Source organism: Aspergillus brunneoviolaceus (genome assembly GCF_003184695.1).
Source record: "Aspergillus brunneoviolaceus CBS 621.78 unplaced genomic scaffold BO95scaffold_57, whole genome shotgun sequence".
In the NCBI taxonomy this organism is placed as follows: Eukaryota; Fungi; Ascomycota; class Eurotiomycetes; order Eurotiales; family Aspergillaceae; genus Aspergillus; species Aspergillus brunneoviolaceus.
The window spans coordinates 158,615-180,131 of record NW_020290787.1 but is presented as its reverse complement, the minus strand read 5'-3'; the positions used below and the strand labels follow the sequence as shown (position 1 = coordinate 180,131).

Here is a 21,517-nt window from a genome sequence, read left to right as displayed (position 1 = left end):
CGAAGCGTTCCAGGGAACCGGGTCTGACAGCTCCAACTTCCCCTTTCGAGGCTCATCAAGCCGCCGAATCGCCACAAACTCGCGGTCTCTCAGGATGACCCCATAACCCTCGTGATTTGCCGCATATTTCAAGTGACATTTGACATAAGGGTCTGCTCTAACTTAAGTGAATGGGAAGGTAGACTGAAACTTGATGGGTGGAAACAGTTCGATGCCTGGGGCATCAAGTCAATCGCCCAAAGCAACCAAGCACCCGCCTCTTACTTCATTCTTCATTCTACATGTCTCCACGCTCGTCACTTCCACGTACGTTTCATCAATTTTCCATCGAGCTCTATCCTACCTCATTAGAAATGGTTGCAGAAGAGCTCGAGCTTTCGCCTTCTGAGCTCACCTTTCTTGAAATTTTCAAGGAAGGTGAGAGCTCGCTGATTTGCAAAGTCGCCGTGCACGGAATGGACTGTGTCATGAAAGTGGTGAGTCGCAACAGTCATTTCTCTCCAATTTGCTCGTCATTCTGACACCGCCTAGTTCCATGAGTATACTAAAAAGGAGTGGGATAACCCCGATATCGAAATCAGCATGTGCATGCGCGAGGTGACAGCCTACGAACGCCTAAAAGCGAAGGGACTCTGCGCGCGAGGGGTCATCCCTGACTACTACGGCTACATGACGTTTGCGGACCCGACACTCTGGCCTGAGCTGCACATGTTCACTGACGACGAGCTGCCCCCAAAGGCGATTCTGATCGAGTACGTCCCCGGCATGAAACAACTTGAACTCATCAACTACACCCAGTCAAGGGTAAAGACGTTGCGGAACGTTCTGTCCGAGATCAACGCGGCGAAGGTATTGCACAGTGACATTGCCCCGAGGAATATGATAGTATGCTCTGGAGAGACGGAACGAGTGCTTTGGATTGACTTCGATCTGTCGGTCGTATTTCCCGAGGACGAGCCTCTGACAGAAGAGCATCAAGAGTGGTTTGAGGATGAGGCTGCCTTAATGGACGAGTTTGTGGACTGGCTGGTATGTATAAGGATTGCTTTTGATTTGCTGAGTCTGACATTTCCATAGTCCCAGGACGCAGTGGAAGGGAAACTTCACAAGGCATTCCGTTGCTACTACTATGGGACGTACACCTATTGGAAGCGGATCAAGATGGGACTACCAGGCACGCCAGAACCAGTATTGCCAGGTCCTGTCGAACACGACAAAGACATTGGAGGCAATGAAGAGAACCAAGACCACGAAGACCACGAAGACCACGAAGGCATCGAGGGCATTGAATATATAAAACCGTGGATCAGTCTCTCAGGAACTGACATGTGGACCAAGTGTCAGTGATCTTGTCAGAGATATCATGTAATTGTGGGATGGATTTGATGATGACCTATGCTCTCTGACGATGCGAGACATTCCGCACCTACGTCCTGGACTGCGAGAGTTTTGTGCAAGGGCTACCCCGGCAAAAATGAGGACTGAAAGACACCTGGGTTACTCCAATGCACCTTTGTTATTTCCCCTGCCGAACTCCGTTGTTGTACTGTACAGCGGTAATTAAGTAGCAAATCGAACCTAGGCCACGACACAGTAGTGAATGACAGAAGTCTTCCTCGTCCACTAGCGCAAAGATTGCCTATTGCAGCGAGCGAACCGTGCTTGTTATACTTATATAATCCTCTTAATCCCGCCCCTGTAGTCATTCACTACCCCGCCACAGGGTAAACATTACCATGGTAGACCACATATCCAAAAGCTGAACGTTATGCATTCTTCTACCCGAAGATAGTTTAGACCCGGAAAAGAAAATACTGCATCTTGAATCACACTCCCTGACCGGGGCCAACTCAATCTTAGTCCAAACGGTAGTCGACAGAAAAATGAATTGAATTGCTATGACTATCCAGAATTATCAGTAGTCAATTACATGCACGACACGTTTATTAGCTAAGCTCTCCTTTCTACAACGAGAGCGTGGTATCATAAGAGACTTGTCGATTATGCATAGTCTGCAAATGGATTGTTTTTGGTGGTTCGATTATTTCGCGCGTATACAGAGCGCATCACCGGGTACTGTGGATCTGAGAGGATAACTGGAGTCCCTCCTGGATGAATCTGACTGACGCAAGCCGCTTCCAGATTCCCCGCATCATCTCCTCTGTCAATAGACCGTTGAGTCCCCTCGCTCGCTCCAAACTCGTACCTTCTCTTGCATGCGCATTCGCTACAATCCTTCCGGCCGACCAACGCTCTGGTCAGGGGAAAGGCTTACAATGGTTAAACATTTATTTTACACGAGCGACTCAACTCATTCTCTGCTGAGCCAAAGATTGAATTCCGGCCACCAGGAAGGTTGTGATCTTGCTGAACATTAAGCAAAGCTTTACCAAAGCCCGGTGAGAAAATGGATCCAAATGATAGCTTTTGGATGAATACTAGGCTGTTACCTGGGTCCAACCAGTTACTTTCTTTCGATGAGCTACGAAGTCGCAAGTGATGATTGTGTGGGATCGGACCAAGATTCCAGAATCTTTGCACAGGCTCTATGTGGATAGCGATGAGTTCTGCAGCGCCGAAGATGCGAATGCGCTCAGTGGCTTGTCAGGGTGGCCGACGTGATAAAGCTTGAGAAGGCTTTCGATATCGTGCATTCGTTCGGACTCTGCGGTGCCTTGAAAAGACTGGTACTTGGAGCGATGACTTGACTAGAACTTATGCGAATTGTTTCACGAGCCGATGAAAGAGGTCGACTCTCAATTACAAGAGGCAAACACAGCCCAGCTGACGAGGGTAATCCACGCTTGGTTCGTAGAACAATCTTCAGTCATGTGGACTGCTTTGTGAGACTGTGTGTCACGCGCCACACCCAGTCAGTAATTACGAGGCCTAGAATATTCTTCTCGCCATGGACACAGCATTTAAAGTCTCGGATCCCCTCCTCTCATGATATCATTCTGAACACACACTCGATTGCCTTCATCACGATTCAATTATTATAAGAGCTAGTGACAGCATTTCTCACGTCGACAAAGGAAACAGAGAGGCAACGCATCCAGCAATATTTACTCCATGGTCCAAACAACCCTTTTGAACATTTATCTCAACCTGACATTTACGAATTCAACATGCCAAATCCAATGAGCAAGTCAGATAGCTCGCGAATCCAGTCGACCCAGGTAAAGCCCTCTGTCGATCCCGACAATCCAGCTTCTCATTGATGAACAGGCCAAAGGCGGGGGTGACATGAGCTCAGGTGGTTTTGCAGCGCGGGCTCAATCCGCTGGCGATCGCTCAACGAGCTCCAACACAGGCGCAGCGTACTCGTCTGCTGGTTCAGCCCAGCAAGGCACCACCCGCTCGGGTGGCGGATCTCAGCAGTCGGGTGCTGCAAAGAGATGAGGAAGTGCAGCGAAGAGTGAAGGCGGGGTTCTCGGAATGTAGTACATGGTGATATTCCATGATTTCGTCATCGGGTACTTAGTCGTTTCTCACGAGATTCGAGACCATGTATGTAAATTGATCGTTGGTCAGGTAGCCGGATTGTGCTAGAAGCTCCTGCCATTCTCCAGTTACTTTGACCGAAAATGTTAAATTTACAGGGTGTTAAATAGCTAATCTAGCCAAAAACCTTCCAAACACGCGGTACACAAACACTGTTCCATGATAGTGATGATTTAGCTATTTGCTCCAAATTTATGCACGGACGTGCTAAGCTCTCAATTTCAGACATCGGACCTTTGCTGATCATTCAAGATAAAGATAGATTCGTGAGAAAGACTCTCATTGCTGCACTCATTAGGATATATCGACAAGCTATAGATGCTTATGTTGATTTAACATTTGTCCAAAATAGGGCCGGCTTGGGCGGACCGGCTCGACTGGCGTAAAGTATATTTATCAGGGGCTCGTTTGTTGCGGGGCATAGCCGGGGCACGAAAGGCTCTGCTCCCTGCTTGAAAATCGAATGATGCCGTTCCATGCCCCAGGTAGTATGTACACCGGGTCCAGTCTAATTATATGTTGTTGCCTAAGTTACTTTTCATGTCATGAGTAAGAACGAATGACAAATGACAAATCCGCAACTTCCCCCATTAGTAATGCTTATCGATAGGCACCAAGCAACACAAGGCTGACTGACAGGTTGACAAACAAACAAGCAGTGGATCCTGTCAAAAGTACGGCTTGGTGGATATAAGTACCTAAGAGATTATGACCTACTTCAATGCAGAATCAATCATTCAATAAGTCTGAGTTTCGAAAATGTCGCATAACATTCTGATCACCGGCGCCTCGGGCTACCTCGGCGGGACGATCCTCGCCCGCTGGAACAACGCCAAGCTCCCGCCGTACAAAACGCTCTACGCCCTCGTCAAGACACCAGAGCAAGGCGAGAAAGTCAAGCAGTACGGGGCCGAACCCTTGATAGCGAACATCCACGATCATGAAACCGTCACCCAGCTCATCGTCGACAACAACATCACCATCATCTACTTCCTGATCGATGCCTTCACTGGACAGCATCAACCCACCTTGATCAAGGCACTGGGACTGGTCAAGCAAAGGACAAATCTGGACGTACATTTCCTGCAGACAACGGGTGCCAAGCTATTCAGCCGCCATGCCGGAATCCCGACCGACCGAACGTTGTTGGATACCGATCCGGAGCTGTATGGCATTGTCAAGAATGCGACACCGCCGCATGAGTTCGTCATCGAGGTGTGTACAACCTGATTTGGGCATATTGCACGAGATTACTAAGTGTTCATACAGCCAGCAAATGCCAATCTCAACGTGATCGACATGTCAGAGGCCCATGGAGTGCGGAGCTACATCTTTGCGCCCTGTCTGGTATACGGACGAGGGGAAGGATTCGGCAATCAGATTTCGATCCAGGATGTTGACATTGTGCGAGCCGCGAAGAAGTTGCGTCGCGTATACCGCGTGGATACCGATAATCCGGTGAGCAAAACTAGTCTTGTTCCGAGTGTTTTTCAAGGGGGACACCCACTGACACACTTCTAGAGCTGGCCAGTAAGCCACGTCGCTGATACCGCGGACTTGTATCTCCAGATTCTGCGCAAGATTTTCTCGGGTGACGAGATCGGTCATGGGAAGAACGGGTTTTTTCTTGCGGCCTCGGGCAGTCTGCCGTGGAACGATGTCTACGCCGCCATGGCTAAGGGACTGGCTAAGCACAATGTGGTCGACGATGAGGTCGTCATGGATGCAGATGAGTCGGTGTTGGCTCGAATGGGTGAGGCGCTTGGCGTTCCACCGTCGGCTGTTCCGGTGGTCCTGGGTGGGAAGTATGTGCATCGTCGTTGCTCCGCTCCTTTGTCGGTATTTAATGCTAATGATTCGAAATAGGTGTTCGTTCACTGCTGTACACGGCAACCAGATCGGCTGGACTGCTAAGTACCCACCGGAGCATTTCTTCGATGTTGTGGATGAAGAAGTCGATCTTATTGTACAGCACCTGGTTGACTAGAGCGAATGCGACTATTAGAAATGGAGTCTGTACATAGAGATAAATTGTTACGATACTTGGTCAAACGGAAATGTCGAGAATCATAGACCATTCCTTTGGCCAGCCTTGCGCAACGACCTGAATTTGTTGCTGTTTGAATATATTTTCAGAGGTCACTTAAACGGTCCTGAGGCGCCTCTTCTTTGCTTGCTAGAAAGGTGCGGGAGACGCTATTCCGATACTTGCTCACAACATCACTCCCGCCGAGAACCTCAGAAGATGTACCTTTAGTGAACCATGCGAGCTTTTGCTGGCCCTGCACAAGCACTAGAAACGAAGTTCAACAACATACTCGAAAGTTTGCGATCTTCGAAAAGTGGGTCCGAACCTCGGCAAGAATCAGATAAGGGTTAGTCATCCCCACAATCCTGCGCCCAGCATCGACTCCATCCCCAGATTGAGAGAACCTGTCAACTTTCCCCTCCCTTCCAGCACAATCACATCACCATGGCCAAGTCCAAATCTGCCAAGCGAAAGCGCAGCAATCAGGTCGATCTGCCGCAAAAGGCGTCTAAGACCACCTCAATTCTAACGCCCCCGCCAGATGGAGGCTCCCTGGAGCCGAAAAATCTCCAGACGGTCGTCTCGGACGAGGAGCTCGATATCACGATTGAAACGCTCACCACCCTCACACAGTACCCCAGCCTAACCAAGTCGAAAGCATGCAAAGATCTCCGGGCCGCGGTCTATGACTTTCGCCAGGCATGTACGACAGGCGTGAACAGCGCTGGTCCGTCTAATTCTTGTCTTTCCTTGAAATTCGCCACTGACTCGTACTTTCACAGAGGGCGCTAATCTGACCGCACGCATCACCGGCGCTATGGCCGACGGGAAATACACTGACGCCAGGGTCCTACTCGCAGAGATGAGAATTAGGGGGGAACAACCGAAAATCGGAGCTTTGTGTCGTTGGGTGAGAGATCTGGACGTCGTGAGTGGCCTCTCCACGCAGCCCGGCATGCAAGGGAAAGCCACTATCGAGCGCACCGCCAGGGATTTGGACCTTCTCAGCGTTCTTGATGCTGTTCTACGCGTCAGCACCCCCATCGACTTAAGCCCGGAAGCGGTTCCATCTACTTCTCCCATTGCCTTCCAATCCATCTGGGACCTCCGACCATCGAGCCCACCACTCGAGGTCTACGCCTCCGTCCTCGACAAATCCATCCTCACATCGGCCCCAACCTCCCCCTCCGCCCTCCGCATCATCGAAACAACGCCCGGCCCCCAGCGCAAGCCCCCTAACCACCACCCCGCCATCCTTTATACCACTGCTCCCAACGCGGTCGCACTCTCGTCCACACCCCCACCCACAAAATACAACCCCCACCCCTATGTCCCGGGCCTGGGCCTCGCCCTCGACATCCTCTCTCCCGCCGAATGCAAAGCCATCATTGCCGCCGGCGAATCGGTCGGCTTCCTGCCCGACGCGCCCCTCCGCGAAGACGGCGACATGAGCATCCTGGCCCACAACTTCTACTGGGTGGTCGATACCGCCTTCCACGACCTGCTCTGGGCCCGCATCGCGCCCCACGTACCCCAGACCATCAACGGATGTCAGGTCCGCGGCCTCAACCGCCGCTTCCGCGTGTACCGCTACGTCCCCGGGGCCGAGTACCGGTGCCACATCGACGGCGCCTGGCCGCCGTCGGGCATCACCCCGGAGGACAAATACGTCTACGACGCCTCGCCGGAGGACAACCGGCAGAGCTCGATGTACACCTTCCTTCTTTACTTGAATGATGAGTTCGAGGGCGGGGAGACGACCTTTTTCCTGCCGGCGGCCAGGGAAGGCACGCTGAATGCCTACCCCGTGCGGCCGGTGATGGGCGCGGTCGCGTTGTTCCCGCACGGGGAGTCGAACGGGGCGTTGTTGCATGAGGGGACTGGGGTGAGGAAGGGGGCTAAGTATATCATTAGAAGTGATGTAGAATACGATGTCAAGCCGGGACAGGGATGAGAGGATGCGCCGGCGCATTTGGTGCACCGCCATCCCTGCTTTGTTTCCGCTGTTCGGCCTTTCGGCCGAAGACCCGGTCGGGATCCCCACGGTGGGTCCGATCGGATACTATATGTTGTATAGCTGTAGAGAACAGCATAGACCTTAGACTCGCGAGAATAGAGTCACTGTTCCTGTCTCGGTCGTCATCCACCGCAGCTACTCCCTCCGAGGAGCCTTGCGTTCCAACTGGTGCGGTGGTTAAGGGGGGTGGTCTGAGTCCACCCTGTCCCAACTTGGGATCCAGAGTGACCTGAATCACTCGCATCCGTGTAGTGGGGGCATCCTGTTTCTTCTGCTCTCTGCGCTTCGAAGATAGACAAAGGGAAGGGAAGTTTTCACCCAGCAACATGACCCAAGGACTGCGCTACTATCCCGACCACCAAAATAAGTACCTTCTCCAACGAATCCGCAAGCATGATTCTTGAAAACCCTTGCAAATCGAATTGAGTGGCATAGTGAATTATTCATCGACTCACGACTTCCCTCCTGCATAATGAGACATCAATCCAAAGACTACCACGGATCCCCTATCGCGCAAGAGACGCACGCAGGGCACAGGCACATGGCAATGGCATCATAAATTTTTCCATATCTACAACCACCTGCTTGTGGAGCTAAATGCATAAATCCCCTCCCTTATCTCACCCAAATTCCCCTGTTTCTCCCTCTTCCTGACGCATATGTACAGAACACATCCCCCATCCCCATCCCTATTGTGTACACCCCTCACAAAACGGTACTCAAATCCACCAAACTGGCCGTAACCTGATTATCCGCGCCGTTCAGCACGCCACCGCCCGCGATCAACAAATACCGGCCGTTGTCCTCGCTGAGCACGCGCAGATCCCGGGTGTAGCTGGTGCTCTCCGGGGTGGCGATCTCGGTCCACTCGCCCTGGCCCAGGTTCCGGTTCACGAAGATCGAGCTCTGGGTGCCGCTGCTGGCGATGATGGTGCCGTGCTTGCCGCCGTAGGGGCTCCAGACCACGTAGGGCGAGGAGGTGGGCTGCGTGCCGTCGGAGACGACCAGGCGCTGGCCCTCCGCGGCGGCGATCTTCTCCGGGTCGCTGGCGATGCGGAAGTAGAGCGGGAAGCTGTAGGTTGAGGTGTTGAAGAAGGAGCCGTACTCGTAGATGTAGATGTAGTCTTTGTTCGGGAGCTGGAGTTGGTGGAAGGTTAGTGGGGCTGGGGTGGGTGGGTTTGGTTAGAGGGGGCTCTGACCTGGGCGAGGATGGGCATGCCGGGGCGGTCGGTGTAGGTTGGGTAGGCGCTGTTGTTTGTTAGTCTTTTGGTTTGAGGGTAGGGTGGCAGGGATATAGGGGGAGGGGGTGAACGTACACGTCATCGACGACGGGGCCCCAGTTCTTCAGGTCGGTGGTGGTCTGGTGCACGAGCTTCTGGCCGTAGGTCGCGTTGTCGCGTTGGTCGGAGTAGTAGCAGATGAGCTTGCCCTTGCTGGTGTTGGGTCAGTGACTGAGGAGAGAGACTGGGTATGGGCTGCGGGTAGGGCAGTCAATGGTTGATACTACGTACTGCACCAGCAAGAACGGCTCCCACACCGGGGTCAAGCCGTTGTTCGGCAATGCCTCGCCACCCTTGGCGATCTCGGAGACGAACTCCCAGGTCACACCGTTATCGCGCGACGCATACAGGTCGAGCTCCGTGGTGGACAGGTCCTCGGGGATGCTGTTGCCGGCGAGCAGAATCGTGCCTGCGGGGTAGCCACCCAGCTTCTGATCCAGGTAGTAGAGGAAAGGCTGGTAGCGCAGCCCGATCTTGTTGTGCGTGTCCTCGACCCGTGAGATCTCTGTCCAGGTGGCGCCGTGGTCGGTGCTGCGGTAAATGGGGAAGTAGACGAGGCCGTCGGTGTCGCCCGAGTAGTTCTCCCACGTCGAGAGAAGAACGCCGGACGGAAGCTCTAGCGTACGTGCATAAAGCGTGCGGGGAATGGTGTAGTTGGAGGGCGGGTCGAAGATGACGGTCTCGCTGTAGGTGGTGATGGTGCTCGGCTTGGACTTGGGCAATGGGTTTGCCGTCGTCAAGGGTGACAGGAGCAGGGGCAATACCAACGAGGCGAGGCCGGTGAGCTTCATCTTGCTTGAGTATGGTTTTCCAATTGACTCTCGCACTTGATGGACGAGTACTCCGCAAATTTTGCGGGGGAATTTATAGTCCTCCGGGTTGAGGAAGTTGCGGGGTGCATATCCCGCCGGAGTTGTTCTTCTAGGGCTAGCATCCCATTCGGGAGATTTTCCGTCAATCGGGAGGGGAAGCCCGCCACATGGGTTCTTCACCCCGTTCCCCTGCTACCTGGGGATTCTTCGCTTTACGTCATGGCGTCTTTAGCACCTGCAGGCCATTCTTGCCGAGATGAGGCAATAAGGAATGATTTTGCAGTCATTCAATTGCAAACAGCGATGGCGCCACGTAGTGAGTGAGCCCTTGGGAACATACCGCAAACCCCGCAAGTGCTTCAGTCTTGGCATTTGCTCGGTACTTCTGGGCGTCTTGTTGACCTCGGCATGTATTGCGAAGCCGGTGGACTGATTGCGCCAGCTATCCAGGTGCTGGATTTCTGAGTCGCGGTCTGAGTGCTACATGGGAAGCAAGAGTGCAAGTGTGCAGGGGTTTGAAGTGTTCTGCACAATGTTCCTGACGATCACTAGCAGTGGCTGGCTGCTACCGCTCGTATGTCAGCATTGGAAAAATGCTATGAAATGACGATCAGTCGATGTTTTCGCTTGCCGTCAGCTTCTCTTCGCATTCAGGTACAGTTACACTATTAAAACCGGATATTTCACTCCGCAGGGGAATAGGAGACTTTGAAATTTAGCTGCCTAAGCGATCTAAACAAGCTGGGATTTATATTGGATTTACGATCGACTGTGACCATCGATTCCTTTCCTTTCTGTCTGTCGAAGTATAAAGAGAGCGACACCCAGCTGGATTTCAAACAGATGCACATGTTCAACTGATATTGTTGCTGACGCGAGTTTGAGTCCCAGACGAAGTGGAGTTCCTCACCGCGATGGATCACCATGGACATGGACATGGCTATCAAATATCCCGTTCTGATTTAGATTGGCGCAACAACTGATCAAAATCGCAAGCTAGAAAACCTATCCATCTTCTCTGGCCATTGTTACTGCCGATATACATGAGTCGAATGTTTGGATCACCTGTCTTTCAGCACAACTACTGATCGCAGAGGATAGTTGATGTGACGGAGCTTTGTCGAATGTGAACTTGTCGACCGCGACGTGTCCACGTCTCGAATTATCTTACGCATGATCGTGAAAGGCCAACATTTCGTTATCTACCTTCTCGGGCTTAGGCTACCTAGTAGGCACCGCATACAACCCCGAGGCATGGTTCGGGTGAACCCGAACCTGTCTGCTCCGCCTCTTAGCTAGAGATAATATCCTTTGATAGGTTCATGGACTACCATGCGGGTGCCTGGAACTTCAAACACAGTTGTATTGTGGTTGATGATCTGTCGAGCTTGCAAAGTGTGGCTCATGTCAGCCAGAAGGGTGGCTAACGTCAGCCACAATCTTGGTGGGATCCTATTGGCAGGAGTTTAGGAGATTAGGTGGATTTCCGTGTTCGGCTTATGCCTTGGCGGGATCGGATGGGATTAAGCCCCCGCTGATCTCAAGACTGCTCTTATCGCCGTTTCTACTGTTATTAATCCAGGCTTCTGGCACTGATTTAAACACCACACGCACTGCTAGATTATTATTGTCTCCTGTACCAAAGAATCAGAATTGAACGGATATCTCTTTCGAACCCCCTAAAGCCTCGTCCCCAACATCCTACCAACTTAACATCTCAACGAACTCAACACCAAAGCTTATCGCCGTTAGCCTGATACCCAATCCACGAACCGCCGGCGCACCAAGACACCACCAATACAATCACCCATCCGTTGACATCCCACAAGAAACAATTGTCCCAAAAGCAGCGATGGTGACCCTCCAAACCATCCAAGCGCACAATGCGACCCTCAAATCCGCGATCCCCAATCTCGTCGCAGTATTTGGTACGCCGAATCCCTTCCCTCAATACAAAACAAATCCCCGCTGGAATCACGTCCTCTCGCACCCATCCTCCCCTTAATATACATCAACACTAACACCCACAAAGTAGGCGGCACCTCCGGCATCTCCCTCTCCACCGCCCAGACTCTAGCACGGTACACGCCATCCCCCAAGATCTACCTGATCGGCCGCAGCCAACCGGCCGCCGACCGCGCCATCGCCGACCTGAAAGCCATCAACCCGGCCGCGCAGCCCACCTTCCTGCAAGCCGACATCTCCCTTCTCACGAATGTCGACCGCGTCTGCGCCGAGATCGCCGCCCGGGAGTCCCGCCTCAACCTCCTCTTCATGACCCCGGGGTATCTGACGCTGAAGGGCCGCGACGAGACCGCCGAGGGGCTCGACCGGAAGTTCGTGCTGCATTACTACGCGCGGATGCGCTTTGTGACCCAGCTCATGCCGCTGCTGACGGCTGCTGCTGCTGCGGAACAGCAAGGTTCCGGTGGGCTGTCGCGGGTGGTCTCGGTGCTGGATCCGGTGGTGGCGGTGCGGGCAGGCGGGGCGGGGGAGCTCGACTTCAAGGATCTGAGTCTCAAGGAGACGTTCACGCTCAAGAAGTGCGGGCATCATGCGGGCCTGATGGGGAATTTCTTCCTCGAGGAGTTGTCGCGGCGGTACCCTGCTACTTCGTTTGTGCATGCGTATCCGTCCGGGGTGGCGACGGGGGCGATGCGCGAGCTGCCGGCGGGGAGGGTCTTGACAGCGGTCTTGGGGAAGGTGTTGGCGCCTTTCTTGGTGCCCATTGGCGAGAGTGGCGAGCGCCATTTGTTTGCAGCCACGAGTCCGAGGTATCCTTCGCGGCTGGTGGGGGAGGCCAAGGGGGCCGGGGATGGGGATGTTGCTGTTGGTAGTGATGGGGTTAAGGGGGGTGGGTCTTACTGGTTGAATTGGGATGGGGAGGCGTATCCTAGAAATATCAAGATTGAGAGGACGAGAGAGCAGGGCGCGGTGGAGAAGGTGTGGGAGCATACTCAGGAGGTGTTCAAGTGGGTGTGTGACGAGGGCAAAACATACCCGTGATTTGTGATATTAGTATATTCATCCTGACAGCTACCCACAGAATAATTCTTAATCTCTCCTTCCAAAATAGTCCAAGTCAATATTGAAATAAGTCTAACAATTAAGCTCCTTTGGCCAGCCATGCTTGATTCCCCTGTTGCTCAAAGACCGGCCTCTAGGGATATGCCCGGCCGGCGCTCTTCCAGGACTTTAAGCGTCTGCTCGAAGACCTTCTTCTGTACCCTCCGCCCACCCTCGGTATAGATCCAACCCTCAACATTCTGATTGTTCCCGTCACTTTGAAACTCGCCATGGGAGCTCTTCGGAGCCGAGGCCGCGAGCACCAATGTCCTCGCTCCAACTTCAGTTGTCCGCTCAAAGATTCGACGGGCTATCCATGCGATCAGCGAAGGCGGCTCGGCTCGAGCAAGGTCCGAGGCGCAGAGCCCCGGATTCACTATGTTGATAATCACCGGTGGGGTGCCATCAGCATCGTCTTCTTGCTTTGTACTCAGTCTTGCCACCAGCTCCCGCGTAAAGAGTACTTCAATCAATTTCGTGGCTTGATATCTTTAGGTCATAATGATCAGCCACCCACCTTATGGTTCTAATCGTACAAGCACAAGCACATTAAAAAGACAGTAACATACCTAGCCTGCTGACTGAACCGCTCCCTCACCTTCAGCCCGTCATAAAGATCCGGGGCCTTGATCTCCGGAAAGGCAGTCAACCGATGCGCTTCGGAACTCACAATCACCAGGTGCGGGTAGACAGCATCCGCCGCAGCGAGCCGCCTTGTCGCCCGAAGCTTTGGGAGCAGCATCAGCGCCAAAAGAAAGGTGTTCAGCACATTGATCTGGACCGCCTGCTCATGGCCCTCACAAAGCGTCCATTCCCCGGTGTTGATCCCTGCATTCTCAACCAACACGTCGACTCGATCTAGCTCACGCTTTACTCTTTCTGCGAAGGCTATTGTGGACGCGGTGCTCGACAAATCCAGCGACCAGACTTCGATCGCACCCGCGTCCGAACGATGCGTGATGTTGCTGCGCAGGATGTCCTCCTTGGCGGCCTCGCCTTTGGCCGTGTTGCGGACCGCAAGGATCACCCGCGCGCAGCCCAGACGGTAGAAGTGACGTGCGGCCTCGAGGCCCAGGCCTGTGTTCGAGCCCGTGACGATGATGGTCTGGTTGGCGAAGGAGGCGCGGGGGTATGGCGGGGTGACGAACAGCTGCGAGTACAGGAAGGTGCGTAGACCGGCGCCTATGTTTGGGGAGATCACGAACCCGGAAGGGAGGCCATGATAAATGCGGAGAGTTTGTGCATCGATCGCTCTCAGACAGCGCGCATCTCAACGGCGGTTCTCATACTTATCGATACATACTGGTGTGACTAAGGATAGGGCACGGTGTAGATGTGGGCAAACCGGGATCCGATGAAGACGATCTTCGGCTACCGGGTTCTACACTACCCGACAATGATTATGCATGCTTACGCAGCAGTGCCTATTGTCTACATTCAACATAGTCTGGTCTTTGGGTGAAAAGCATGTAGGTATCCGCACTTGCATTAGCGTATGCTCACCGGCGAAGAGTTATGACGCGATGTGCCGCAGTAATGATCAAATCCAGGGTGCGGTGCATACACCCGCCCGCCCTGAGTTCTGTTCTAAACCTTTCTCTATTTTGTAATTTACTTTCCATACTGCAGGTAGAAAGCTTTCATGTCTCACTTCTAAGCACTTTCGTGAGTACTGTGTCCAGCGGTACAATGATGAAGTCATATACCGCTCTAGAAAGTAAGTGCACTTAATATCGTCTATATCTTCCAAAGTAAACGTCATGCTTTGTATGATGCAATTCGTCGAAGCAATGTCCATCAAATACCACAGTCAATCACTCTTGGTAGAATAATAACGCAGAAACCATATAACTTTAGGTATTGAGGAAGGCTACACTGCTATAATTGCTTACAAAGGCGCTTATCAATGTGCTTAAAAAGGTCATTATATTCCTAATCAGAATTACTAAGTCGCTAGTGAAGAGCGTCAAGAAAATCGTACTCTCAGGATGTAGTGGTTATCTACTACTGCATACAAGTTGTCAACAAAATAAAACGTATGCTTCGCACAGCAAGACACCACACGAAGCCCCAAACCCTAGACCCTCCCCCCGCTAGCGACGCTCAAGATATTCCGCCACTCCAGGTCATCTGGGACATCCGCGTGGATGGCAAGCTTGATGTCGAGCGCGTTCCGTAACTGCTCCTTTGTGGTTGCATATAACATACACCACTTTGCAGAAGTGTCAACCTGAATCCAGTGGGCCGTCAGAGATAATGTGGTGGAGCTCACCTTAAGTGATGTCTCCCGGGGGACCCAGCTGATAAACACCAGGCGGGAGCGCTTCCCGTCTTCCCCAAGGTCATATTCCACGTCGTACACCGCGTATCGTGGCATTGGCTTCCCTGTGCTGTCTTTCGCACCGCAGAGGGAGTGGAGGAAGACCTCGTAGTTTGATTCGTAAGAGGATTTGCATAGTTCGACTGTGGTCTCGTCGTCGGAGATCTTGTAGATCACAAACCGGGGCTTCTTGGGCCCTCTGCCGAAGCGGAGTGACCGGGACGCAGTGATACAATCATCCGAGATCATGACTCTGTTTGGCTTAGGTAAAGATTTGAAGGGATGATTTTAAGGGCCAGGGAAGTTTAGGACGCACCCCGATGGCATCTGGAGTTGGCGGATTGTCAGTGCTGAGTCGGACATCTCATGATTCGGGCTGCACTTACCGACATGTTGAAGTAGTTCTGATGATCTGAAAAACTAACTTGTTCTTGCAATGTGGAAGCACCATTTGAGTCATCCAAGTAAAGGTAAAGGCAGGTGCTTCCTATATAGGTTCCTTGCGCTAGGCAACTTTGAAAGTCTACAACGCCAACAGCTTGCCGCTCGTCAACAGGCAACAGCGCCTGTGAAGCTCAACGTTGCAGAACAATTCAGCATTTCTGTCACTCCGAATGATGGTTGCCTGGAAAATGAGTATTCGTACACTATGGAAATATTCATCCTAAGCCAAGTATTTGACGTCGTAGGACTGGCGACGAAAGCATCTACTGCGACGTGTAATCAGGCCGCAACTAAGGAATTGTGTGTGGATCGAATGCTTGCACTGCGGCCGCGCAATACATGGATGGCATTGTACCCCTAGACAAAGAATAGTTCGTGGTCTTTCGCGATCGCTATCCATGTTCCTGTTTCTATCGCATTTCCATCAAGCAACGGACAGTCTGACGCTAACAACAGCGATGCAACAACATGAGGCTCATTTTCCAGGCGCGCCGTAGCTCAATGAAAACAGCAAAACCAGTAAACAACCTCTCTATCTGCCGTAGCAGTTCTAAAATCTAACTATTCACATGACGCATATATACTGTACAGTAGTCCAACCACGGAACCACTCAATTCTTCAAACCCCCCTCCTTCTCTCCCTCTCCCTCGCCATCTCCTACTCCCAACCCAAACATGGCCAGACTATTCCTCCACGCCGCCTCAGCAACCAGCTCCACCTCGACCCCCTTCAACCCCGCCACCACCCTCGCCACCCGCTCCATCGTACAACTCTCATTCCTCCCCTTGACCATCAACCCCTCCACAAACCTATTACTCTTCCTCGCCGCGGGCAGGGGTCTGGCCCCCTCCAAGAACGGCTTGATGGCCTCATCCTCCACAATCTCACACCACGGCGCATCCGTCTCCATCTGCAACACCTCCAACGGCACCTGCCGCACCATCTCGCGCCCCTCCTCCGTCCGAAAACTCACCCCGTTGACACTAATCCCAAACCCCAGCCCCACCAACACGCGCATCTCCTCCGCCGACCCGGCAAACGAATGCACCAGCCCCCGCCTCCCAACCGGCAGCCGCTGCAAATACGGCCGCAGGATCGCCACCACATCCTCGCACGCCCCCTCGCCCCGCACATGCAGGAAGAGCGGGAGATGCAGCTCCACCGCGATATCCAGCTGGTCGCGGAACGCGCGCTGCTGGGTCGCCTTGTCGGCGCGGTCGAGATACACGTAGTCGAGGCCGATCTCGCCGAAGGCGACGAGCGGGGACGGGTGGGTGGTGGTGGTGGTGGCGGCGAGGAGGGCGTGGCCTAGCTCGCGGAGGCGGGTGAGGTAGGAGCCAGTTGCGGCTGCGGCTGCGGCTTCGTCGGCGTAGATCTCGCTGGCGTGGTAGGGGTGCACGCCGAGCGTCATGGTGCACATGGTCGGGTACTCGCGGGTGATGGCCAGGTTCTGCGATGCGCCGGCCAGGGTCATCGTGGTCAGGAGCATCTTCTCGCAGCCGTGGGCGCGGGCGCGCCCGACGACGTGTGCCCAGTCCGGTGCGTGGTGCGGTTTGCCGCCGCGATAGAGGCCGTGGAATTGGTCCGCCGTGTAGGTTACTGCTACCTTTTTTGCTTTGTTAGTTTCTGGGGTTGGGGGTGTGGCGAAGGGGAAGGGGAAGGGGACTTGCATCTGCGAACCGCATTTTGCGTTGTGGGTGTGGGTGTGGTCGTGCCGGTAGGGAGATGATTTTGGAGATGGCGTGGCTGGATTTTTTGCATATTAGCGACTGTCATGGTTGTGGTTGGGCTAGGAGACTGACCGTGCAGCAATGCTGGGGCGCATGTAGTGTTGAGTGCAGGCTTCAGACTCGAAGAAGATGGACATTTGCTCGGAGATTATTTTAGCTTGTCTCCCTCAATTGCAGGTTTCTTTAAAGCCCTTTTAGTATTCGTCCGTGTCCTGTGTCTACTCCACTCTGCTTTGCTGTTTTCTGCGCCGTGCCCACTTTTCTGCTCCCCTTCCGTCCCCACTCGGGTACCTGTACCCGGATAGCAGTATGCAATTGCGCATAGTCAGACAAACCCGAAAGATGGACAGGATGAGAAAATGAGACACTGATAAATTCATCTTCATCTATTGGATCTATCGTGGGTCCGTTCCCGCTCAGCCCAGTCTAGGATCTCATCGTCCACCGTCCACAGCATCCGCCATCTCGCCCAGAGTATCGAACTTCCAGTCAAAGATAGTCTCCTCCATGTTCCCCATCGTAGCCCCAGGCCTCTCAATCCAGACCGACTTGATTCCCGCCTTGCGTGCAGGGTAATGATCATGAAACTGACTCTGTGCTGTCTGCAAAACCTGGCTCTTCTCGACTCCGAACTTCTCTTTGACCGCGTGCAACATGTGCTCGAAGTTCTTTAGGTCGGGTTTGTAGCTCCCCACGTCCTGCGCGGTGATGATCAAGTCGAACTCGAATCCCTGGAGACTGCCAGCGTTTGTCTTGGCGAATGATTCGCGGTCGACGTTGGATAGCACCACGAGCTTGTAATGCTTCGAGAGACGTTTGAGCGCGTCGACGGTATCCGGGAAGGCGGGCCAGTTGCCGACCGATTCGCCGAAGCGGATGCTCTCGTCGCGGGAGGGGGCGGGGAGACTCAGACGCCCCGCCCAGGTGGGGTGGATGGTGGTCAGGAGTTCAGAATAGGGCATGTCGGGGGTCTGTTCCTGCTGCGCATGTTCCAGCTCGTGGTAGACGGTCAGGAGGTGGTGGCGCGAGAATTGCGCGTTGGCTTTGTCCAGGGTGGGCTGGAAGGCGGTCAGGATGCCGGTTTCCCAGTCCACTAGCGTGCCGTAGACATCGAATGTGAGGAGACGGTAGTCAGATAATTGAGCCATGGTAGTTAGTGGAGAATGTGCTTTGATTGTGCTGATGTGTGACCAAAGATGCCAGGAACGTGAGGATAGATATACATCATGGCTGGTCGGTGCGGGGAGTGGAAGCAGTTAGCCTGGACTGCATAAACGGGTTTCCCCTCAATATCCCCACTCGGGTACGCTTACCCGATCCAGTGCCCGCCTGTCACTCCGATGCCGGACCAGCTTCTCTCGGCCCGGGTGCTGCGCGGCCACTGCTCACTTCTCCGACATGGGATGCAGGAGGTCTTGTTCGAAGTTGAACCTGAATGTTATGTAGCCTACAGCTGTGTCAGAAGCGTCGCCCAGTGCAAGACCATCGCGACAGTCTACAAGAAGAATGTCATCATGACTTGCATCGTTCCCATAATAGGCATTTGCTCAAACTCCCACTTGAATCTTCACAGCCCCTGACCGAAAGGGATATTGCCTTCCGCAGACAGGATCGAACCGCCCGTCTCCCCAAGCCAACTATCATCCAAGAACAGCTGATCGGAACCCGTGATGGTCGCAAAAGAGTCCAGCTCTTGAGGCAAGGAGGCAAAGAACCCATCGAAGGAGGGCGGGGTCAGATTCTCGGGGAGATCAGCTAAAGACCCAGGCCCAGGAGTTGGCATTGGGTGCGAGGTGAGACTATTAGGTTGCCAAAGTTGTGCCCATCGCTGGAACTGACTATATCCTGAGTTTGCATCGTTGTTCCATTCCTGCGTCCGATCCTCCTGCCGTTGCAGTCGCTGACGCGCCAGCTCCAATGCTTCGATAGCCGCCACATCCGATCGGGCGGATTCTACACCCACGCACATTTGTCGGATGAGAATCATGCCTTGAGACAGACTGTTCAGGACACGGTCTGTCTGTTGGTTCAGGCTATGCGCGATCAACGCAAGCAGTGCCGCGCGGCAGGAGCTGAATTCGGTGTATGAGACGCGGGCAATGCCGACTGAGTCGTGCAGAAGCTGGCAGAGATCGATGATTCGAATCGCGGCATCGAGGCAGTCGGCCGAAAACGTGCTGATCGGACTCTCACTGCACGCGTCTGATGGCAAGGAATGACTTGGCTTTGGCGCGAAGATAAATGGACGGCCCATGTATATTATCACAGTATCATAGCTCAGCTCCAGATGAACATTGCAACGGAACAGAGGTCCAGTTGGGGTCAGGTCTCGGCAATGGACTTCCGTTGGAAGGGATGACCACCACTTGCTGAGATTAGACCGTATCACCATCAGCTCCTGAAGGTGGCCTTTTTGTTGAAGGCGTGGACATCCCCGTAGGTGCATAATGGTTTGGGACACCTTACTCAGCTGGCTCGTTAAGAAGATATTTGCATTCACGTTCTCCAAGTTCGAAGCTCTTCCGGTCGGGAGGGGTAAGGCGTGGTCGGTCGGAAACTTCGCATCGACTTCGAGACGAGAGACAGATACTGGCCTTCCGTGCAGGATGCTGATACGACTATAATAGAGTTAGCAACGGACACGATAAACTTGTTCTTGTGGCAGGGAGCACCTTTCGAGTGAGTAGGCGGACCACCACAGACGATTCCGCCACTCGAGAGTATCAAGGTCAAGCGAGAGATGAGAACTATCTCTATGCATGCCATTCTGAATCGCCATCTTAGTAGCAAGACCATAGTACGTGTAAGCCAGGCCAGATGTGTCGATCGGCACCGTGTAGCTACCCAGTAGCAAGAAGGCCTGTACCGTCTCAACGGATGCCACGGTAATCAGGTCAGGAATCAGTCGACAAGAGAATCGATAGAGCTCTAGCCCAGCACGATCATCCGGTATCTCTTGAGAAAGATGGAGGCTCATCTGCGTTGGCTTCGTCTGCATATAGGCAAATTGGGTTCCTATAGCGAAAGTCATGAGAAGGGTACATATCCACCCAGCGTCGTGTATGGTCAGCGCATGCTCATTGGAATAATAATAGTCCATCTTCTGTCTTAGCGTTCTCTCATCAAAATAGAAGTAATTGGTTTGGGCGAATTGAAGAAACGTCTCGATGAGGAATTCTCCGATATCCCTAGGTGGAAAGTAAACCATAGCAGAAGAGACCACTGATGTGGGTGATTGTAAGTCGGTGGCACGATGTACTCCGCGGACTTTGTCTATCCCCTAAAACACAATCAGCAGAAGCTTTTAAGCGACTTCGTCAGGGGTGAAGATACATGGTTCTGGTCCGTCCCACTGCCTGAACTCCGCAACCTACGAAGAAGCATTTGGGAAAAGTTCCAGTGAGATAACTCCCCGTAATAGTCTGGAAGTTGTCAGTCGGGTGCGGGAAGATTGGTGCTTTGAAGCTTACGCATGGCGCTGCTCGATAGTGGCTCAAGAGAAAAGTTTTCTGGTTCTGGTTCTGTCGTCGCTGATATCATTTGAACGTCGTGGTCCGGACTTCGCTTCTCAAGTGCATCGGCAATACTTTGCAAACTCGCCGTGTCAGTCGCCACATCGCCGATGAAATGTTTGATTATCCTCATTATAACAGCTTCTCTCTCTTCTGGTATTGAGGCAGGCGCAGCGCTATTAGATATTAGTCTCTTGTAGGGTAGAGTTTTAGTTGAGTCAAACCCAGTATTATTGTCGTTGGTGTCTCTGACCAGCCGCTGCGTTGCCGCCGTTTCGAATCGGCATGCACGATTATACTGACGACAGCGCGCGCACGGCACGCCTCCCCCGCCTGCGAACTGATCAGTGGTTGTAAGCAAAGCTTGGGGTAAAGTTGTACATTTCTCTTTATGATACCGACAAGGGACGCAGCTGTCGGCGATCGGCGGACGGGTTAGCTTCCTCTATGATGCAAAGGGCGGCGACTCCTACGCTTGGGCTGCTCTTTTCCGTGCAGATTCCGGCACTCGCGGTCGCTTTTGGCGGCCCATCCGCCGCGTGACTTCCATCTCAGCCACACGCGCTCAGGGAGAAGACACTTAGGTGGGTGGACCCAGCGTGAACACATAAAATGATAATTTTGGGTAGACATTGAGGTGCGGCGCATTCCGCTTCTATCACCGGAAAGGCAGGGACGGCGGCGTGTTGTTTGCTTTGTATGCAATTCAAGCCTTAGGCAGTAAGGCCGCAATAATTGCTAGATACCTGTTTGCTTGCTGTGGTCGACAGACACTGTTCAGATTTGAATCTGAGATCATACC

General features: G+C 53.2%; 12 protein-coding genes across 12 annotated transcripts; 6 read left to right on the top strand and 6 right to left on the bottom strand.

Moving 5' to 3' along the window:
* Nucleotides 1-281: 281 nt before the first annotated feature.
* BO95DRAFT_484275 (uncharacterized protein) lies at nucleotides 282-1,393 on the top strand (the record flags this gene model as incomplete). The annotated part of the gene is made up of 4 exons (XM_025590336.1): nucleotides 282-306; nucleotides 352-476; nucleotides 532-1,029; nucleotides 1,078-1,393. The coding sequence occupies 4 exons, from the start codon at nucleotides 282-284 to the stop codon at nucleotides 1,345-1,347; spliced, it is 918 nt and encodes a 305-aa protein (XP_025439612.1). The 3' UTR covers nucleotides 1,348-1,393.
* A 1,573-nt stretch (nucleotides 1,394-2,966) lies between these two features.
* On the top strand, nucleotides 2,967-3,519 carry BO95DRAFT_445413 (uncharacterized protein). Its single transcript, XM_025587144.1, has 2 exons — nucleotides 2,967-3,179; nucleotides 3,229-3,519. The coding sequence occupies exons 1-2, from the start codon at nucleotides 3,129-3,131 to the stop codon at nucleotides 3,400-3,402; spliced, it is 225 nt and encodes a 74-aa protein (XP_025439611.1). The 5' UTR covers nucleotides 2,967-3,128; the 3' UTR covers nucleotides 3,403-3,519.
* Nucleotides 3,520-4,248: 729 nt separating this feature from the next.
* On the top strand, nucleotides 4,249-5,602 carry BO95DRAFT_394981 (uncharacterized protein). The gene is made up of 4 exons (XM_025583706.1): nucleotides 4,249-4,719; nucleotides 4,774-4,962; nucleotides 5,026-5,309; nucleotides 5,371-5,602. The coding sequence occupies exons 1-4, from the start codon at nucleotides 4,264-4,266 to the stop codon at nucleotides 5,489-5,491; spliced, it is 1,050 nt and encodes a 349-aa protein (XP_025439610.1). The 5' UTR covers nucleotides 4,249-4,263; the 3' UTR covers nucleotides 5,492-5,602.
* Nucleotides 5,603-5,937: 335 nt separating this feature from the next.
* On the top strand, nucleotides 5,938-7,651 carry BO95DRAFT_475447 (prolyl hydroxylase family protein). The gene is made up of 2 exons (XM_025589857.1): nucleotides 5,938-6,260; nucleotides 6,316-7,651. The coding sequence occupies exons 1-2, from the start codon at nucleotides 5,978-5,980 to the stop codon at nucleotides 7,485-7,487; spliced, it is 1,455 nt and encodes a 484-aa protein (XP_025439609.1). The 5' UTR covers nucleotides 5,938-5,977; the 3' UTR covers nucleotides 7,488-7,651.
* A 584-nt stretch (nucleotides 7,652-8,235) lies between these two features.
* Nucleotides 8,236-9,621, bottom strand: BO95DRAFT_502687 (Oligoxyloglucan reducing end-specific cellobiohydrolase; the record flags this gene model as incomplete). Its single annotated transcript, XM_025591058.1, has 4 exons — nucleotides 8,236-8,687; nucleotides 8,750-8,798; nucleotides 8,867-8,983; nucleotides 9,062-9,621. 4 exons carry the CDS (start codon nucleotides 9,619-9,621, stop codon nucleotides 8,256-8,258), a joined length of 1,158 nt encoding a protein of 385 aa, XP_025439608.1. The 3' UTR covers nucleotides 8,236-8,255.
* A 1,636-nt stretch (nucleotides 9,622-11,257) lies between these two features.
* On the top strand, nucleotides 11,258-12,648 carry BO95DRAFT_484272 (uncharacterized protein; the record flags this gene model as incomplete). The annotated part of the gene is made up of 2 exons (XM_025590335.1): nucleotides 11,258-11,570; nucleotides 11,678-12,648. Exons 1-2 carry the CDS (start codon nucleotides 11,495-11,497, stop codon nucleotides 12,646-12,648), a joined length of 1,047 nt encoding a protein of 348 aa, XP_025439607.1. The 5' UTR covers nucleotides 11,258-11,494.
* A 140-nt stretch (nucleotides 12,649-12,788) lies between these two features.
* On the bottom strand, nucleotides 12,789-13,929 carry BO95DRAFT_455335 (NAD(P)-binding protein; the record flags this gene model as incomplete). Its single annotated transcript, XM_025588328.1, has 3 exons — nucleotides 12,789-13,197; nucleotides 13,278-13,890; nucleotides 13,914-13,929. 3 exons carry the CDS (start codon nucleotides 13,927-13,929, stop codon nucleotides 12,789-12,791), a joined length of 1,038 nt encoding a protein of 345 aa, XP_025439606.1.
* A 746-nt stretch (nucleotides 13,930-14,675) lies between these two features.
* BO95DRAFT_215813 (actin-binding ADF family protein) lies at nucleotides 14,676-15,556 on the bottom strand. The gene is made up of 4 exons (XM_025581155.1): nucleotides 15,415-15,556; nucleotides 15,345-15,355; nucleotides 14,981-15,281; nucleotides 14,676-14,920 (listed from the first exon to the last, which is right to left on the bottom strand). The coding sequence occupies exons 1-4, from the start codon at nucleotides 15,418-15,420 to the stop codon at nucleotides 14,786-14,788; spliced, it is 453 nt and encodes a 150-aa protein (XP_025439605.1). The 5' UTR covers nucleotides 15,421-15,556; the 3' UTR covers nucleotides 14,676-14,785.
* Nucleotides 15,413-15,958, top strand: BO95DRAFT_215838 (uncharacterized protein). Its single transcript, XM_025581157.1, has one exon. The coding sequence runs from the start codon at nucleotides 15,465-15,467 to the stop codon at nucleotides 15,831-15,833; it is 369 nt and encodes a 122-aa protein (XP_025439604.1). The 5' UTR covers nucleotides 15,413-15,464; the 3' UTR covers nucleotides 15,834-15,958.
* Nucleotides 15,724-17,357, bottom strand: BO95DRAFT_445409 (TatD family hydrolase). The gene is made up of 2 exons (XM_025587143.1): nucleotides 17,144-17,357; nucleotides 15,724-17,079 (listed from the first exon to the last, which is right to left on the bottom strand). The coding sequence occupies exons 1-2, from the start codon at nucleotides 17,156-17,158 to the stop codon at nucleotides 16,084-16,086; spliced, it is 1,011 nt and encodes a 336-aa protein (XP_025439603.1). The 5' UTR covers nucleotides 17,159-17,357; the 3' UTR covers nucleotides 15,724-16,083.
* A 6-nt stretch (nucleotides 17,358-17,363) lies between these two features.
* BO95DRAFT_215810 (putative haloalkanoic acid dehalogenase) lies at nucleotides 17,364-18,696 on the bottom strand. Its single transcript, XM_025581154.1, has 2 exons — nucleotides 18,517-18,696; nucleotides 17,364-18,433 (listed from the first exon to the last, which is right to left on the bottom strand). The coding sequence occupies exon 2, from the start codon at nucleotides 18,349-18,351 to the stop codon at nucleotides 17,638-17,640; it is 714 nt and encodes a 237-aa protein (XP_025439602.1). The 5' UTR covers nucleotides 18,352-18,433; nucleotides 18,517-18,696; the 3' UTR covers nucleotides 17,364-17,637.
* BO95DRAFT_215826 (Zn(II)2Cys6 transcription factor) lies at nucleotides 18,442-21,353 on the bottom strand. Its single transcript, XM_025581156.1, has 7 exons — nucleotides 21,189-21,353; nucleotides 21,097-21,128; nucleotides 20,940-21,048; nucleotides 20,674-20,891; nucleotides 20,537-20,625; nucleotides 19,876-20,483; nucleotides 18,442-19,821 (listed from the first exon to the last, which is right to left on the bottom strand). Exons 1-7 carry the CDS (start codon nucleotides 21,263-21,265, stop codon nucleotides 18,771-18,773), a joined length of 2,184 nt encoding a protein of 727 aa, XP_025439601.1. The 5' UTR covers nucleotides 21,266-21,353; the 3' UTR covers nucleotides 18,442-18,770.
* Nucleotides 21,354-21,517: the final 164 nt, after the last annotated feature.

Coding starts and splice junctions, on each gene's coding strand:
- BO95DRAFT_394981 (XM_025583706.1), top strand. CDS start 4,264: ATGTCGCATAACATTCTGATCACCGGCGCCTCGGGCTACCTCGGCGGG. Junction 4,720..4,773: donor CGCATGAGTTCGTCATCGAG/GTGTGTACAACC, acceptor GTGTTCATACAG/CCAGCAAATGCCAATCTCAA. Junction 5,310..5,370: donor CCGGTGGTCCTGGGTGGGAA/GTATGTGCATCG, acceptor GATTCGAAATAG/GTGTTCGTTCACTGCTGTAC.
- BO95DRAFT_215813 (XM_025581155.1), bottom strand. Junction 14,921..14,980: donor CCCGGGAGACATCACTTAAG/GTGAGCTCCACC, acceptor ACTTCTGCAAAG/TGGTGTATGTTATATGCAAC.
- BO95DRAFT_475447 (XM_025589857.1), top strand. CDS start 5,978: ATGGCCAAGTCCAAATCTGCCAAGCGAAAGCGCAGCAATCAGGTCGAT. Junction 6,261..6,315: donor GACAGGCGTGAACAGCGCTG/GTCCGTCTAATT, acceptor GTACTTTCACAG/AGGGCGCTAATCTGACCGCA.
- BO95DRAFT_215838 (XM_025581157.1), top strand. CDS start 15,465: ATGTGGAAGCACCATTTGAGTCATCCAAGTAAAGGTAAAGGCAGGTGC.
- BO95DRAFT_445413 (XM_025587144.1), top strand. CDS start 3,129: ATGCCAAATCCAATGAGCAAGTCAGATAGCTCGCGAATCCAGTCGACC. Junction 3,180..3,228: donor CGCGAATCCAGTCGACCCAG/GTAAAGCCCTCT, acceptor ATTGATGAACAG/GCCAAAGGCGGGGGTGACAT.
- BO95DRAFT_215810 (XM_025581154.1), bottom strand. CDS start 18,351: ATGGCTCAATTATCTGACTACCGTCTCCTCACATTCGATGTCTACGGC.
- BO95DRAFT_215826 (XM_025581156.1), bottom strand. CDS start 21,265: ATGGAAGTCACGCGGCGGATGGGCCGCCAAAAGCGACCGCGAGTGCCG. Junction 20,626..20,673: donor ACTATCGAGCAGCGCCATGC/GTAAGCTTCAAA, acceptor GACAACTTCCAG/ACTATTACGGGGAGTTATCT. Junction 20,484..20,536: donor GTGGGACGGACCAGAACCAT/GTATCTTCACCC, acceptor ATTGTGTTTTAG/GGGATAGACAAAGTCCGCGG.